Source organism: Gossypium hirsutum, chromosome A05 (genome assembly GCF_007990345.1).
Source record: "Gossypium hirsutum isolate 1008001.06 chromosome A05, Gossypium_hirsutum_v2.1, whole genome shotgun sequence".
In the NCBI taxonomy this organism is placed as follows: Eukaryota; Viridiplantae; Streptophyta; class Magnoliopsida; order Malvales; family Malvaceae; genus Gossypium; species Gossypium hirsutum.
The window spans coordinates 84730728-84748031 of record NC_053428.1 but is presented as its reverse complement, the minus strand read 5'-3'; the positions used below and the strand labels follow the sequence as shown (position 1 = coordinate 84748031).

The window sequence follows — 17304 nt, the reverse complement described above, 5'->3', positions numbered from 1 at the left end:
CTATCTTCTTATTTTGTTATATATACGTCTTAGAAAGCCCGAAAAACTTAAAAATCGCGTTTTTCACTGTTCGGAGTGTAATTTTGCAAAATCGACATGGCCTGCCACATGGTCGTGTGGTAGCCCATGTAGCCAAGCCATGTGGAAGGGGTTAGCCCGTGTGGCTCTTGTACCTTGCTCTAATTTTTCGATTTTCGCTCATTTTTCGCTCCTTTTGCTTCCAAATGCTCTCCTAAGTATAAAAAATGAATTTAAAATATTAGGAGCATAAAATTCACCAATAACATCGAATAATATTCTAAAAATGCATTAAGAATGAGATTAAAACATGTTACTTTTAGCACTTATCAACATACCCTGTGAGTGACATTCTTTTATCAAGGTTTTCGACAAAATCAGAATCAACACACCCAATGAATCCATCTTTAGTTCTTACAAACTATAAACAAACATCAGTAGTACATCGTAAGTATCTGAAAATACATTGAACTGCTTTCCAATGTTCTCTACCAGGATTCGCAATGTATCTACTGACTGCACTAACTGCATATGATAAATATGGATGTGAGCAAACCATAACATACATGAGAGATCCCACTGCAGTAGAATATGGGACACGTGACATGTAGTCAATCTCATCATCTGATTGCAGAGACAAAGCTGATGAAAGTCTAAAGTGGGCTGCTAATGCAGTACTAACAGACTTGGCACTTTGCATATTGAACCTGCAAAGGTCCCCTTATTTTGCCACTGGATTTATTTCTTCAATGAGTGATGAGATTTGGGTCACGCAAACTCTAACATTAACAAATCTCAAAAATTGATCATGATCTAAACACCCAATAGAGTCAACGTCAAAGTATAATTATTTTATCATGTCCTAAATTATGGAAATTAGATTCTGTAAGGAATCTTTGACATAAATACTAAATCTCGCGATACCTATGAGTGTCGAGTTTCCTTCAAAAACTATTGATATTGACCTCGAAATTGGTAGATGTTGAAGTTGTGTAATATTAAAAAAAATTATAAAAATAATCTTGAAAAATCCTATTTTAGAAAAATATAAATAATAAAATAAAATTCCCCTTATATCACAATAAGAAAAAGGCTGATATTCTAATAAATAGCAATAGAATTTGTTACGCAATAATAAATGCATTAAAGATGGAGAAAAAGCAATGGTAGTATGTGAAGCAAGTTGGATGAGGGGAAATGATTGAAATTTTGAAACATAAAGAGGATGACATCAATCCACTGAAGATATATATGTCCATGAAAGTTGAAACGAAAAGCTGGGGCATGATAGGAAGGCTAGCGAATCATAGGTCAAATTTGGCATGAAGTTCCTACGTTGACAAGCTCCACGTACCGACCCATGAATCAATCAATCATCATTGCAACTCCAGGTTGTCCATGGAACTTGACTACTTTTGGCTCTCTTAACTTCAATGAACAAAAGGAGTAAATCAACAAAATGTTCATTTTCCCATTTTGTCCCCTTCCATTTTCTTGCCTGGAAGGCCACTTCTTCACTTCAACAAGTGAAGTTATTGCATTTTAGGAGAACTTGTAACTTTGGGGTTTACTGCTTTTTCATTTTAAACCCAGAATTGAAATTGCATTGAAAGTTTCAAACATCCATAAAACTAGATTTACAGAACCTAATGTGCACGTGAATACACGTGAAGCTATGCATAATTTAAAAACAAAAAAATATGGGACTTAGGTTTGGAACATGGCATAGCAGACACATTTAAGGATCGTTTCTTGTCGAGGATAAATGTATGCTTCTCACGTGCGTGCACGTAAATGGACATCTCGTTTTTGTTTGAAAGCTCCTGGATGTAACAATTTGATCCAAAGATGAAACAGTGTGTGTAGAAAGAGGTTTCAGCTCAACAACTGTGAAATTAATTTGGGTTTTCTTCATCAGTCTTAACAACAATTGGTAGATTTAAATCACTATTTCTGATTAGCTCAACCAATAAACCATGTCTCCATAATATCATTCAATTATATTTGCAGGCCGGTTTGTACATACATAGAGCACTTCAGAAAGGTCATTATCACCAATAATCTCGAATCATTTTATTGAAGGTTCGAACCCACCATCTCACCTGCAAAACAAATCCACAAAGGCTTTAGCATGTCTTCATTGCTCTAATGCATGAACATGGTGTTCCCAAGGAATGGTACTCTTCAAGAAGTAACCAATGCAAAAAGGTTGTGGAATATTACAAGGTTTGACCTTTACTTACCCCAAGTAGCAGATATAATCACAATAATAACATAAAGGTCGCGGAATATTACAAAGTTTGAACTTTACTTACCCCAATTAGCAGATATAATCACAATAATAACTAAAGCAAAAAAGTGAAGACTATGTACCGAAAAAGTAAAGGAAAGAGCTTTACCAAAGCAATGAAACATACCCATCCTGCAGAAAAAAAGGTCCAGAGCTGAAAAGAAGATTAGAATTTAGAAACTCTTTTTCATATCTTAAGAATCCATGAAAAGCAAAGCTAAATGCTTTTACCATGATATCCGTGTGATGCCAGTCAGCTCCAAAGTCCCATTTTCTTTCTTGTTCATCAAATAGGGTCCAAGTTTTAGGCTTTTTATTATTGTTTTGGAGCCCAAGTTAAGTTTTGTTTGGATGGAAGGAAAGTGGATTTGCAGTCTTGGGCCTAAGAAAGCAAACACATATTCCCATTAATTGCTTTTTTTTGCTACAACCTCTTAAAGATTTAAGAAAGTGACTTGAAAGTGGGATTTGTTTAAACCACTAATCAAATTATAGTGAATCATTCATATGAATATCACATGGTTTGATCTCGAAAGTTCAAAGCTTGAAAGAAACAAAAAACGATCACGCCAGGCAGCCACATGGCTTGGCCGATCATAAATCTCTAATAAATATTTTCTCCATGATTCTTGATTGAAAAGCTTGATCGATTAAATATATTCCGAAGGGTATGATATTTTTAGTGAATGTGAAGCTCAAACAGACAGACAATGACAATTGGAAATGGTCGGTGTTGGCATACAAACAAAAGAGATATAATTCTTTCTTTTGATTAGAATTTTGTTATTGTTTTGATTTTCAAAAACTCTTATCTTTTGGTACTATAGCCACAACCATCCTCAGTGGGTTTTCCATATTCCATTTGCTTTCCTCTCTTTTTTATTTCTGTTTGGAATTTTCTAGCTAATCTAGGGACAGGTCGGATTTATGGTCCAATTTGATAATTTAAAATATATTTTATTATAAGAACAAAAAGTAATAAAAAGAAACTAATTCCAGCACTGCTTGCTAATTGTTGTGCTAACTCCCCTTTCAATTCAAGACTAAGCACTCTCTTGCAGAATCCATTTTTCCTTTTCTTTTTTAACATAACGCTAAAGAAAAAGAGCTCTCTTTCCTTTCTCTTCCATTTTCTTTTTGCTTCTGCCTTTTGGGTTGCACGGTCCATTGGCAAAATAAAAGAAAGTTTCTTCTTTTCTTAGTGGGATTCTGTGGTTCTAAAGAGTTGGAGACAGAGAGAGAGAGAGAGTGGGAGAAGGAAAAAAAAAAGAGATGGGTTCATGTGTTTCAGTGCATAAGAGCTCTCAAGAGTCTGCCATGAAACTTGGGCTTTTTATAGAGCCTAAAACAGATAGCCTTATCATTCCACCTTCACCTGTTAAAGAGAAACCTGCTGCTGCCAATGGTCACTTTGCACTTGAATCTCAATCTTCCTCTACTTTTAAAGATTTAGGTAATTGTTTTCTTTTTGGTTTTCTTGGTCTTGTTTTTGGAATTAGTTTGCTTCGTTATGAGATAAAGGCAATCTTTTTTTTTTTCTTGTCGTACACTTTTATCATAAATTGAGTACAAAGGTTTTTTTTTTTTTTTTTTTTCACATTCAGGAATGATCTTGATGTCTAGTAGACTATTTACCTTTTTAATAGAAGAAAGGGTTTTTTTTTTTCTGGCTTGATGAATAATGATGCTTCCAATTATTGATTTTTATGATTATGTTTCAATCTATGCCATGAATGATATGCCTAATGAAATTGGTTTTAGCTTTGTTGATTGTGAGATATAAACATGGTGGCTCTTTTTTTTTTTTTTTTTGGTTTTCTTATAGTTGTGGGGTCTTGTTATTGTTTCATAGCACAATAGAGTATGGCGTGGTGACATTTCAGAGCATTTTCACCGTTGTATTACTGCAAGTTCATCTATCTTAGCTTAAATTTATTTATTAGAGTTGAGATTTCTTTTATAAGTAAAAAAAAGTTCATGTTTACTAGTTAACTCCATTTCCCCCCTTCCGTTTCATATGAGATTTGTTAAAGAGAAGTAGCTTGTCTTGCAAGAAAAGTCTTCCAGTATTGTAGTTTTTGCAAAAAAAGATATCTAATATCAGATGTAATGAAGCCAACTATTCCTAAATCTCTGAAGTTTTAGGTTCTAAGTTAGACTTTTGGGGTGGATCTTTATTCAGATGGATTGAAACGCCCTTGTTCAATACCTTACCTTGTGATGTGGAATAGTAATAGCATAAAGACATGTCAGCTATTTTAAGATTTTGTCTGATTTTTGAAGGAGCACATTATAGGGGCCCATTTTTTAATTTCTGTATATAGAGAGCAGTACACATCCTATTGTAGATTTGTCAGCCTCTGATGGAAAGCTTGTTGATGCATGGACCACACCTAGATATTATGAAAGAACAAAGAGTTTTAAGGTTTTTCCAAGGACATTGGTGTAAATAATTTGATATTAACATGTATATAGAAAGACCAGAAAGGCAATTTGTGGACTATCTGGGTACCATTCATACTTGTTTATGAGTCACAGGGTTGCTGGTAGTGATGTTATATTTGTAGAATATCAAAGAGGTTACATCCTTGTACATTGTGATGATGTAGTTCTTAAATCAACTTCATCCTTTTTAGCAATCTAAATACCTTGAGCTAAACTGTTCATTTGTTTTGCAGGTAGTAAAGATGAAACTTTTTTTGATTCCCGAGCGTATCTCGATTCAGATTGTGAGGATGATTTCGTTAGTGTCAATGGGGGTATGAATATAATAAAATTTTGAATTCATTGATCTAGCAAGCTTATATAATGGTCATAAATGGAGAAGCTTTCATGACATAAGTTAGGTTGTTTGTGATCATTTGTGATAATGTTGCCTTGGATGTTTTATGAATATATACCAGAGCAACTGTATAGTCCTTCCTGCTCTAATATCAAATCATTTTTCGAAATGTTTGTATGTTTCTGTGCAGATTTTACTCCTCCTCATAGTAATACCCCAGTTCATCGGAGCTTCTTTGTGGGGACATCTCAAGTTAACAAAGTCGGTGATGATGGATCTCCAGGGTCAGTTTCTGAAACATCCCCATCAGGGAAGAAAAAGAAGCTGGTTGAACTATTCCAAGAGAGCATTAGGGATGACCATGATACTACCGAGCCAAATACCTCAAGCAACCAGGACACTGCCACTGAAAAGATAGTCAAACCAACTATCCAAGACATACTACCTCCAAAATCCGTAGATGGTACCCCTTATGTCTCTGGAGCTAACTCCTGCTGCAGTAGTGAAAGGACTGTGAATGGAGATAACCCTATCTTTAAAGAGAAGCCATTAAGATCTGTACAGTGTTGCCTTCCCAGCTTGGTTTCATGTAGTAGTTTTAGTGAGAGGAAGAAGAAGATGAGCCCTGCAATAGCTGCAAACGATAAGCCGTAACTTCCATCCGCTACCAGCAATTAGATTGAAGAAGCCTGGATCTTGATTCCCAGAGATCATTTGCTCAAGATGACTTCAAATTTTTGTCAGAATTAACGAAGTCTTGGTGTCATGGTTACTTAAATATGGGATTTTCGGATTCAGGGAAATGAAAAAAAGCTGCCCTGGCCTATTAGTAGTATACCGTCTCAGTCAACCTGAAGGTATTAATTTTCTTTTCGACACGAAGTTTATAACATTACAGGTATTGTGTGATAAAAATGCAAAAGAATCAAAGGAAAACTTGTAAATGACTCTTGTAATCAATTTCATATATATTATGTAAAGTATTTTTTATATATCTTAAGTAACTTAAGGGTTGTGAAATATTAATTGTGCTTCTTGATTAGTAGGTCTTGGCACTTTGAAAAGCTCATGCTTTAACTTTCTTTCTCAACACTCAAAGATGTTGCTCCTTCAAAGTTTGTGTTTGATTGCTTAATAAATTTGAACATGATGGACACTTATTTTTCTGTTGTAAAGTAAGCCCTCCCTTCACCTTTTGTTGATTTATCCATTGAAAGTAATTTTGGGATGTTTTCTTCAACCATTGCTGTTTTAGCTGTGTTCAAAAGGACCCTAAAGAAGAAAGGGAAGAAACAAACTTGAGTAACGAAGGGGCATAGGTTTGCATTTACTTTTCGGAACTCTTCGGATTTAATACAGTTGGAAAGTGGTAAGATCAGACTGTAGAGACCTTAAACCAATCTACAATATGTTGCCTGCTTCAACTCTAAAGTCTTGCGGTTTTTGTCTCACAAGTGTGAGATTAAGTCTATGTGTCTCGAGCTTTTAATGTGGGATTGAGGTGTTAAACATGGCTTTCATAGTACGGAAGTGGTTGTGAAGGATGCGCCAAGTTAGCATTGGTCTCGGATTCATCACGTGTTGCCATAAGAGGACAGCAAGATGTAAACAGAAAAAAACAATCTATTTCATTTATTGCTCTGTTCTTAATCAAATGTAAATATCTTCGTTATTTACTGAAACTTTATGAAAAAGAATTGGTGCAACTTAACAAGGTTTTACACGGCTGTTGAATCTCTTCTCTTTGATCTATCCATAGGTGAAAAAAAAACTGCAAAAATTGAGTGCAACTGTGGAAGACTGAACTTAGAAAGATGAAAAAAAAAATGTGTGGTTCAAACAAATCTGCTATTGTACTTTTGTTTTATTTTTCGCTTAAGAAAGCTTGGGTCTTTCTAGATGAGGAAAGGCACTCAAAATGTTGTAAGCCCGCAAGTCTTGCCTGGTCAAGATCCCAACTACAGGAGCCACCTGCAGAAGCAACTTTGTAAGTAAGGTGTACAAAAATGGAAGAAAAGCATGAAAAAGAAGAGAAGTGTTTATGGTTAGTAAACTGACCCCTGCGCCTTGATACTTTGGCACGATGAGCAAATGCCTGAGTCCGACTTGCCTGAACAGCACCAAGGCTTTAGCCACTGACATGCTTTCCACCACAGTGAAAGGGGTTGTGTTGGTGAGAGGATGTAAATCAACATACATTTCCATTTCATCACGGGTCACTGCCACCTGCTCAATCTTGAGTTCCCTTTCAGCAAGTTCTACCCAGTTGAATTTCTCCCTCACTTCCCATTCCTCAGTTCTTCTTTTCTCTGGCAGGAACCATTTTTTCTTCAAGGCTTGAACAAGGTGAGCTCTGAGGATCAGTCCATGCAGTTCGGTTGCACCGGTGGCTACCGTGCCTGGCACCAGCACACCCTGGTCTACAATGGGGAATGCATTATGTGTAGTGTTCCTCAATACGTCCATGATCCGTGAAACCTTTTCCACCCCACAAAGAGTGACTACCGGTGGCTTGACATCAGCAAGCTCGCCAACTGTGAGATTTCTCATCCAGGGTTCAGGATTTGCATCTAGGAAAGGAAGGCCTTTAAGTTCTAGTATAATCTCATAGATACTGGGGTTGAAGCAGTCTCCAACAGTTTTGGCAATCAAAAGGACTATCATAGTTATTGGCAGCAAAAGAAGGTTGTTTGTGAGTTCAAGGAATATGACACAAAGTGACACAGTCATCCTCATTGAGCCAGCCATAAGGGAGGCTGCACCAAGAACAGCAAAAAGACCCTCGTCTAAGTTTGTATATGATCCCATGGCCATACTGAGAAGTCGACCATAACCTGAGCCCATTAGAATGATAGGGAGGAAGAGACCAGAAGGAACAGCAATGCCAAAAGTAATAAGTCCTAAGATGCAATAAAGTGCAAAAAAGATTAAAATGGAGGTAACATGGAATTCATTTGTAGTGTTGGTTGAGAAAATGTTTCGAACAGCATCATCATTAGTGGTAAGAAGGAGGGTGGCTAGATCATTATAGTAGCCATCAGGGCAGTTGAACTGCTTGAAGTTCCCAGACCGATCATTTGTCGGACAAGTCTCAGGAAAAGATGGATCGCATGCTCTGCATTGAGCTAGAAATGGGAGACAGTATTGGCACACAGAGGTAAAAAGAGAGACACCAAGAGCTAGGAGTAGCTTATGCATTTTCCCCTTACTGCAACAAGATTAAAAACATTGATTACTAATCAAGCAATCAAACAGAATTATATTCATTTTGAATTGCTCATTGACCATTTATCGAATTTTTAGAATATGTTAAAAATAAATCAATGTAGTTGTAGGATTGATGTGATAACATAATTGAAGAGGACGATGGATTATGTAGCTTACTGGTTAATGAGATTGTAGACTCTGAGGACCTTATGAAGAACATGATTATATAAGCTTCCCAAAAGTCCACCAATGATTCCAATTATGATAATTGGGATTACATCCATGGCTTGGTAGCTGACTTTAACATCGCTAACATCGAACATGATCAACCCTCCTGTTCCGAAAAGGCCACATTTCCCAGAATTGCAGATTTCGATGAATGCCCTTAGCACTACCACCACAACTGCTGTACTAAAGAAAGTTCTCCAGAGAAGGGCACTCCTCCACCATGTTGCAACTTCTTCGAGAGCAAATAGGACACCTCCCACAGGGGCACGGAAAGCTGCACAAACACCAGAGGAAGAACCACAGGTGATAATATCTCTGCGATCCCGATCATTGTTGAAGTAGCGAAGCCAACGCCACTTGATGCGGTAGTTATCAGGCCCTCCCTGGGCTAGTAATGAAGCAATGCAACTCCCAATGTGCACTAAAGGCCCTTCTTTCCCCAGATCTAGACCAGCAGAAACTGCTCCAATGCTGCCAACAATCTACAATTTTACAAAGGTCATCAGCACCACTAAGAAACAAATTAAAGTGAAACTATCTCATACTATATCCAAATTATAAAGAAACAAAGTAAAAGTATCTCATACTAGAAAAAGTATCTCATACTAGATCCAAATTTACCAGCACACTAATTAAGAAACAAATTAAAGTGAAAGTATCTCACTGGATCCAAATTAAGAAACAAATTAAAGTGAAACTGCTCAATCCTTAAATCCCGGACAAAAGCAGCAAAGCATAAAGCACAATGGCAAACCCACAATTGATGTATAGGACAGAAAAGAACTCTTGAAATGCCGGATCTGATCGGTCTCTACCGTCCATAATTGTTTAAAACAGGCATTTCTAACTGAAAAGGTAACCAACCTTGACAAGCAATGTTGTAGCACCAAACATGTTAGGAGTATCAACTCCATTGAGATAAGCCTTGATTTCAGGGATACCAGGACCAGCTGCAGTTGGGGCAAAACACACACAGAGAACTGCAGCAATCAAGGTCAGAAAAAAGTTTATCCCAGTGAAAAAGATCAACCCAGACATATACCTGCATCAAGTCACCTAGTCATTATCAAAATCAAATTCAGATCATCTTGGATGTAAAACTGAAGTTTAGTCTTTGATCATTAAAGTCCTTACCTGCCCTCCTCTATGAAACCAACAATAGCAAGAAGCTTATAGCCAGCAATATTCTCAATTGCAAGATTGATAAGGGTGGCAATCAATCCTGTCAACAATCCAACAAGGAAAGCCAAAGACCATTTCAAGAAAATGTACTGCAAAACTTGAACTTTAGATCTTCTTCTCCAATCATGCTTGAAAAGATCATTTTCATTTATCCTGCATCAATTTTTTTCTTTTAGTAGATGTTATCAGAAACAATGATCAAAGAAGAAGAAAATTCAGAATTTAGAAATATATGTGTATATATAGATTATTACTCATAATCCAAACTCTCAATATGGGAGACCTTGGCTCCAACCAAGGCTAATGGAGTGGAAGAAAGGGTTCTGTTTCTTTTGAGAAGTGGCTGACGCAAAGAATTGCTCTCAGTGTCACTTCCTTCTTCTTCTTCATAAGTTTCAGCTTCCAAGCTATGGGGTGTTTCTGGATTTGCCAAATGGTTTGAGTCCTCCATCAATCAAAGAAGGCAAAGACAAAAGTGTTGGCTTTTGAATGGCAATGGATTAGTATTAAGGAGGAAGCAAAAGCTTTTTATATCTCTTGAAACTTTATAGTGCACTTAAGCTTCTTTGTCCTACTTTAAACCAATCTTTCTTCACATGAAGTTGCACGATATACACGCTAGTTAAAGAAAGTTTAACCATTGTTGGTCTTTAATATAACATTTTTTAATTTTTTTTATTTTTAAAAATAATTTTTATTTTTATTTTTTATGAATATCCTTTTAAATAAACCCTTATTTGGTTTTTCATTTTTTTGACCATATAATCCATGCATGCAGATCACGCAAATCACTCCTCAGATCTTTAGTGTGTTCAAATGGATGAAAATTGGCCCACCTACAATCAAAGTAGGCCACATTTTTACTCCAAAATTGGCCCCACCAATAATGAAGTATCACAAGCAGAAATTTACTGCAACATATAGAATAAGATGAAATTGGATAAATTAATGTTCACATTGGCTGTTTATTGCTTTGGCATTTGGCTCTTTATTGTTCACAAATTGATAATTAAAGAAGGGCGGGGGGGGGGGTGTCTTCATGACAGATAGGAACCAATCTCATCTCAATCAAAGCCCAGTTGGATATAACGTTTAAAGATCTAACGGTGGACAAAAATCCGACCCTTGGATAATGGAAAGGGTGGCCTTATCCATTAATTTAATAATAATATATTTGTGGGACTAAATAATTGAAAATGAAAAGTGATGGGATTTTGGTGTTTTTATTTATTAGGAGCCAGGTGCCAGATATTCAGGTGGGTTGACGACGGATGATCCACATTACTGGGGATGTAACCCATGTGACGTGGGAAACCCTCAACCATCAGATGTAAATTAGACAAAAGAAATCCAAAATACAATCTCGAGACGCCACTTTCCAGCAAAATCGGCCGACCAAGCAAAGAGCATGGGATGGCATGATATATGTGATGTAAGAAATGTGGATGGAATGCCCCCATATTTTTCCTTTTGCCTTTTTAAACAAATTCATCATTATTTTTCACTTCTAGCAACATATATCAATTAAAAAAAGGAAAATAGCTTTAGGAAAGACGAATACATAAAAAGATGATGGTTTTTAAAAGTTAGAGGTTGAAATTTGTGAATTCATCAGCCCACCGAAATCATTCATCCTAACCACTTACGCCACGGTTCTAAAAAAGAAAACAAAAAGAGTATATATTAAATTTTATAAACGTTAATCTTTATCAAGAAAAATAAATCGGACCAATTAAGTTTTAATTTAATTGACATGGATATTAATGTTAATATAAGAGGATATAAGTTTAAATACATTGAAACACATTATTCTCCTATTTATAAATTAAAAAAATTTATTGATAATTTTAGATATTATATCAAAAAATAGTAAATATAATCAAAATCTATAATAAAATTGAACATGTGAGAACAATATGTAATTAATCAAAACAATTTTTTCCTTTACTTACTGCTATCTGCTATCGACCATTATTATAGAGAAGCAAATGAATTATTAAACACCTATTTAAATTTCTATATGATATGCAGTTGTTTCTCCACTTTAATTTTTTACTTATTTGTACCATGACTACTACTCATAATCAATTTTAAATGATTATATAAATTAATATTTGTAACAACTCATTTTCAGTGAAATCGGATCAGTAGTTTCGAGATCACAAATCTGAGTCGAAAAGATAATTTATTTTAATATTATTACATGATCTACGTTATTATAGGAATGTTATATAATAATTCTGATAAGAAAATTTTACCGATTATGTGTTTAATTATAAAAATGACCAAATTGCATAAAATACAAAAGTTGAGTTCTAGTAGCTATAAGTACCAACTAGCTATGGAATTCAAAACTTGAGGTCCTTATATGGTAATTAAACCATTAAATAAAAGTTAGTAGATATTTTTAATGAATCATCCATGGAAAATTAGAAAAAGGCAAGGACTAAATTGGAAAGCGAAAAAATTAAAAGATGATAATTAAATCAAATAGAAAATATAATCTTATTTTTCATCATCTTCCCCAAAATTTCTATGGAAACCCTAGGAAAGATAAACAAGCTTTCTTGGCTTAATTGGGTAAGTATTCTTGTCCCGTTTTTAGTAATTTTTATATTTTTGAGATCAGAATAGCTTAATTTATCTATTCTAGGGATTAAATTAAAAATTTATCAAAGTATAGAAATTTTGCCATGGATGAATATGCTGAAATTTTGAAATTTATGGTAGAAAAAGAAAAGTTGTTGATAGATAAATAACTTTTACAAAGTGAATTTTGATGAAAATATGATTTGGGTACTAAATTGTACAAATGTAAAAGTTATGGAAAAATTATGAATTTTGTGAAATACATGTGTTGTAAAAGTTATATGAAAATTTCAGTTAGGCTTGAAATAAGAATTAAATTGCATGAATTTCACTTTCCGAGCCTTGGGACAAAACCGTCATTTATGAAAAGCACAGGGGCAAAATAGTAAGTTTGCCTATGATGTGAATTGAATTAAATTGAGTATGAAATAGATTAAATTGATGTTAAATTTATTTACATAAATCCTGAAAGACCTAATACTGAGTTGGATCGAGGAAAACAAAAAGTTTCGAATTAGTAGATTTCGTATACGAACAAGTATCGAGGTAAGTTCGTGTAACTAAATTTTGTATATTTTCATGTTTGAATTGAATGTTATATATGTGAATTATGAATTTGTTATGTATATGGATTTGATTATATTCGACATGCCCGAGAGTTATTAAGTCCCGTTTGAATAGATGAAATTCTATGGATACAAGTTTTTCCCGAATTGGTTGTGGTCTTGCATATGTTGCGGACACACCATAGCTCAAAAGAACATCCCGTTATTAGCCCTCTTGAGCTTCCCGTTATATGGTTCATCGAGCTTCCCAGTATGACTTCTGTTAGTATATTTTGATGTATATATATAAGTGACTTGTCATGTTTAATGTGTGAATGATATGGTAGAATGAAATAAAGTAAAATGTGGTTTGAATATGTATACATGAATTTGGTTTAACAGTCCGGTTTAGACCCTAGTCGAAATAGTGGTTTTGGGACCACAAATCTAAGTCATAAAAATATTTTAATATTATTTTCCGTGCTTTATGATATGTGAATTAGCATGTGTAAAAGTTTCGTATGAAAATTCGATCATTTGTGTGCTTAATTTGAGAAAAGGACCTAATCGCGTAAAATGTAAAAGTTGTATGCTATTTGTTAGAAGTGTTGAAATGCCATGGCTTATTAATTGAGAGGCCTTATGTTGATATTAAACCATGGGTTTTGATAATAGACATAAATGGCCTTAACATATATGATTTTATAATGTTTATAATAAGGTTAAAATGGTCAAATGTATATTTAAGTTATATTAATTAAACAAAACAAGAAAATAGGCCATTATATGTTTGTATATGCCGAAATTGAAGAACAAAAGAAGAAGAAAACACAAGTTAGGGTTTCAGCTATAGTTTTGCTTGATTGAGGTATGTGTTTTGATCTGTTTTTGATAATTTCTATGTTTTTGTGATAGTTGCTTAGTGTTCTCCAAAGCCCATGTTTGAATTTTGGAAATTGCTGATGATTTGGAGTTGAGCTATGGATGATAATGTGAGCTTTATGAAGTTTGATGTTAGTAAATGGAAGATATGTGTTAGATTATTAAGTTTTGTCTTTGAATTTTTGATGAAATTGAGTAATTTGGGATAAATTGTGAAAATGATATTTTTAGGGACTAAAATGTGAAATAAATGAAATATGTCGGCTTATATGAACTATATGGAAATTCGGCTAAGCATGTGTATAAGGAAATTTTGTGTATTTTTTGATTTTTGTAATTAGGGACTAAAGTGTAAAAATGTAAAAATGAGAGGGCTAATTTATAAAATATCCTAAATATGTGTTTTTGGTTTGATTTGAATGATTAGGTGATTAAAATGGTTAAATTTGAATATGTTATCAAGAACCAAAGAAAACGAAATTAGATCGGGGAAAGTCGAAAGTCATTGAATAGTCGACTCTGTTCGTCCGAATCTGTACAAGGTAAGTCGATATACAAATAAATGTATTTTGAATTGAATTATTATTGATTATATGATAGTGAACATTGATGAATGGTTATATGAGTTGAGTATGAGACATTCGAGAAAGTATCGACAAAGTTCCGACGTCCGAAACGCCCCGTACGAACCTTAGGAATAGTTAGGATACATGTGTCATGACATAGGATCCGATATGTGTTTTCGTGTAAGACCACGTCTGGGACGTTGGCATCGTACTTGATTTCGTGTAAGACCCTGTCTAGGACAGTGGCATCGATATTTGATTACATGTAAGACTATGTCTGGGACATTAGCATTGTACGAGCTTTCCGAGTTATCTGTGTATCCTTATGATTCCAAACTGTTCAACGGACATTCCGAGATACGAATGATTATATGAAATGTGTATCCGATTAAGGTACATTTGAATTGTACACTATGTTGAGATTGAAAGGTAAATACATGTACCTTTGTGAACATATGATATAATTATGAAAAAAATATGTTATATGAACATATGAATTGGAAGTATGTGAATTGTATGTGAACTAAGTGATATATGTTAGTATCTTGGCCATGAAGTATATGTATTGTTATGATATTGATATGTTTAAGTTGATAAGTTTATTTGTATATGGCTTACTAAGCTTTTTGAAAGCTTACTTTGTGTGTATTTGCATTATTTTATAGATATTGTAGCTATTGGGAGTTCGGGGATCGTCGAGGATCGTCACCACACTATCAAACCTTATTTTGGTACCTTTTGAAAATTTATTTATTAAAGTATGACATGTATAGGCTAGAAGTACTTTGAATATGTTTTGTAATATGTATATATCTAGCCATGTGATATGGCTTGGTTTTGGTTGTGTTTATGTATGGTTTTTGAGTAATAAATATGTGATGCAATATTGCCAATGTGATGTGTTTTTGGATGGCTAATGGTAATGGTCAATTTGGTAAGTTTATGAGATGTGCTTATTTGAGAATTTGGTAAGTTAATGGTATGAAATTGAATGAAGTGTTTTGAAATTATAAAATATATGTTTTGTTATGTTTATAGCTTATGAAATGATATGGTTTGGTATATGATATGTATAGAATTGGTTGGAAATAATATAGCATGATTGGTCTATGTTTTGGTTGTGAATTGGTTGATAATTTGGTATGCAATTGATGCCTATTTGTTGATGCAGGGAAGACCCTTTATGGTGGCAAATTGGCCTTGTAAATGGCCTATTTTTACCCACATGGGCAGAGACACGGGCGCGTGTCTCAGCCTTGTTGCTCGAGGGCCATTTTGAAATGAACAGACCATACGGTCGCATATACGGTCATGTGCTAAGCCGTATGGCCAAGTCAGTTCCGGCCATGGGCTTGACACACGGGCGTGTGACTGGCCGTGTAATCCAAGTCAGCAGCCTCCCTAATTTTCACAAGGCTTGGAACACGGGCGTTGCTTGTGGCCGTGTGGACAAGTCAGTATGTATGCCTTATTTTGACACCGCCTAGACATACGGATGTGTCTAAAGCCGTGTGAGGTACACGACCTGTTCATATGGGCATGTGACCTGTACAACTTTGAAAAATGTTGTAGTTTCGAAAAATTTTATATGTGCTCAATTTAGTCCCGACCCTTTTCTAATGCATGTTTAAGGTCTCAATAACCTATATAAGGGACATTATGATCATATTTGATTATGATGGTGGATAATGTATGTGAATTGTTTGTAAAATGTTTCTGGTTGTCCGATAACGCCTTTAACCCTAGTTCGGCGATGGATACAGGTTAGGGGTGTTACATTTGGTTGGTATCAGAGCTACGGTTTAGTCGATTCTAGGACTAATATAGCGTATGTGAGTCTAGCTATATATACCATATTTATGAACTGCGATAGTGTGATGAATCCTGACAATGAAAATGAGTTTTTACACAGCAAATGGATCCCGAACGAGTCGTAGCTGACAATGTCAAAAGTAATGCGCCTGTTCCCGCGCAAGAGACAGTGCCATCCGATTCTAGACCAGCTATGAGTGGCCATGATGGGGAGGCTAGATAAGCCTTCTATCAAATGATGAATGATTGGTTTAGTCAATACATTAGAACTAATCCGGCTGTTCAACAACCCCCAACCCTGGCTAATCCTCTGCAAGTCCCTGCTATGTCGTAAGTTAATCCGAATCAGTTGAATAAGCCTCCAGTTGATATAGAAAATATGGGGCTGAAGAATTCCGTGCTACTACTAATGATGATGCTGAAAGATCCGAGTTCTGGTTAAAGAATACGATAAGAGTATTTGATGAATTGTCTCTGATTCAGGATGAATGCATAAAATGTGTTTTTCACTTATGAGAGATACGACGTATCACTAATAGAAGACTTTGATATTTGTGGTTCCAAGTGAGTGAGTCACCTGGGATTTCTTCCAAGCTGAATTTCAAAAGAAATATATCAGTCAGAGATTTATCGACCAGAAACGTAAAGAGTTTCTTGAATTGAAATAAGGTTGTATGTTTGTTACAGAATATGAGCAAGAATTTGTAAGATTGAATCAATATCTAGATAATGTGTTTCAACTGAAGCAATAATGTGCAAAAGATTTGAAGATGGTCTGGATGAAGATATTCGTTTGTTAGTTGGGATTCTAGAGATAAAATAATTCATTGTGCTTGTTGAACGAGCCTGTAAAGCTGAAGAGCTCGGGAAAGAGAAAAGAAAAGATGATTTTGAAGCTAGAGACATGAGAAAGAGATCTATAAGCAAATCATTTCAGTCTGCGTCAAAGGAATAATGAGATGATTATAACCGTTCAAAGGCTAATGTGGGACATTCGAGTAGTCGAGTTTCAGAGCTCCAACTGCACCTGTTGCCAGTGTTGGAAATGTTCAATTTGATCGTCTTGAATACAAACACTATGGTAAAAGAAATCTTGGTAATTGTAGATTATATGATCGAGCTTGTTTCAAATGTGGATCTTTAGATCATTTCATCCGAGATTGTCCAGAATCAGTTGAGTAAGAGATTGTGCAAAATCTGAGA

At 35.0% G+C, this 17304-nt stretch overlaps 2 protein-coding genes across 2 annotated transcripts; one reads left to right on the top strand and one right to left on the bottom strand.

The window, feature by feature from the left end:
* Positions 1-3089: 3089 nt before the first annotated feature.
* LOC107956994 (uncharacterized protein At3g27210) lies at positions 3090-6082 on the top strand. The gene is made up of 3 exons (XM_016892417.2): positions 3090-3761; positions 4987-5067; positions 5281-6082. The coding sequence occupies exons 1-3, from the start codon at positions 3581-3583 to the stop codon at positions 5742-5744; spliced, it is 726 nt and encodes a 241-aa protein (XP_016747906.1). The 5' UTR covers positions 3090-3580; the 3' UTR covers positions 5745-6082.
* A 613-nt stretch (positions 6083-6695) lies between these two features.
* On the bottom strand, positions 6696-10488 carry LOC107956992 (chloride channel protein CLC-b). Its single transcript, XM_016892416.2, has 6 exons — positions 9962-10488; positions 9660-9860; positions 9390-9567; positions 8475-9007; positions 7149-8298; positions 6696-7061 (listed from the first exon to the last, which is right to left on the bottom strand). Exons 1-6 carry the CDS (start codon positions 10156-10158, stop codon positions 6966-6968), a joined length of 2355 nt encoding a protein of 784 aa, XP_016747905.2. The 5' UTR covers positions 10159-10488; the 3' UTR covers positions 6696-6965.
* Between the last annotated feature and the right edge of the window lie 6816 nt (positions 10489-17304).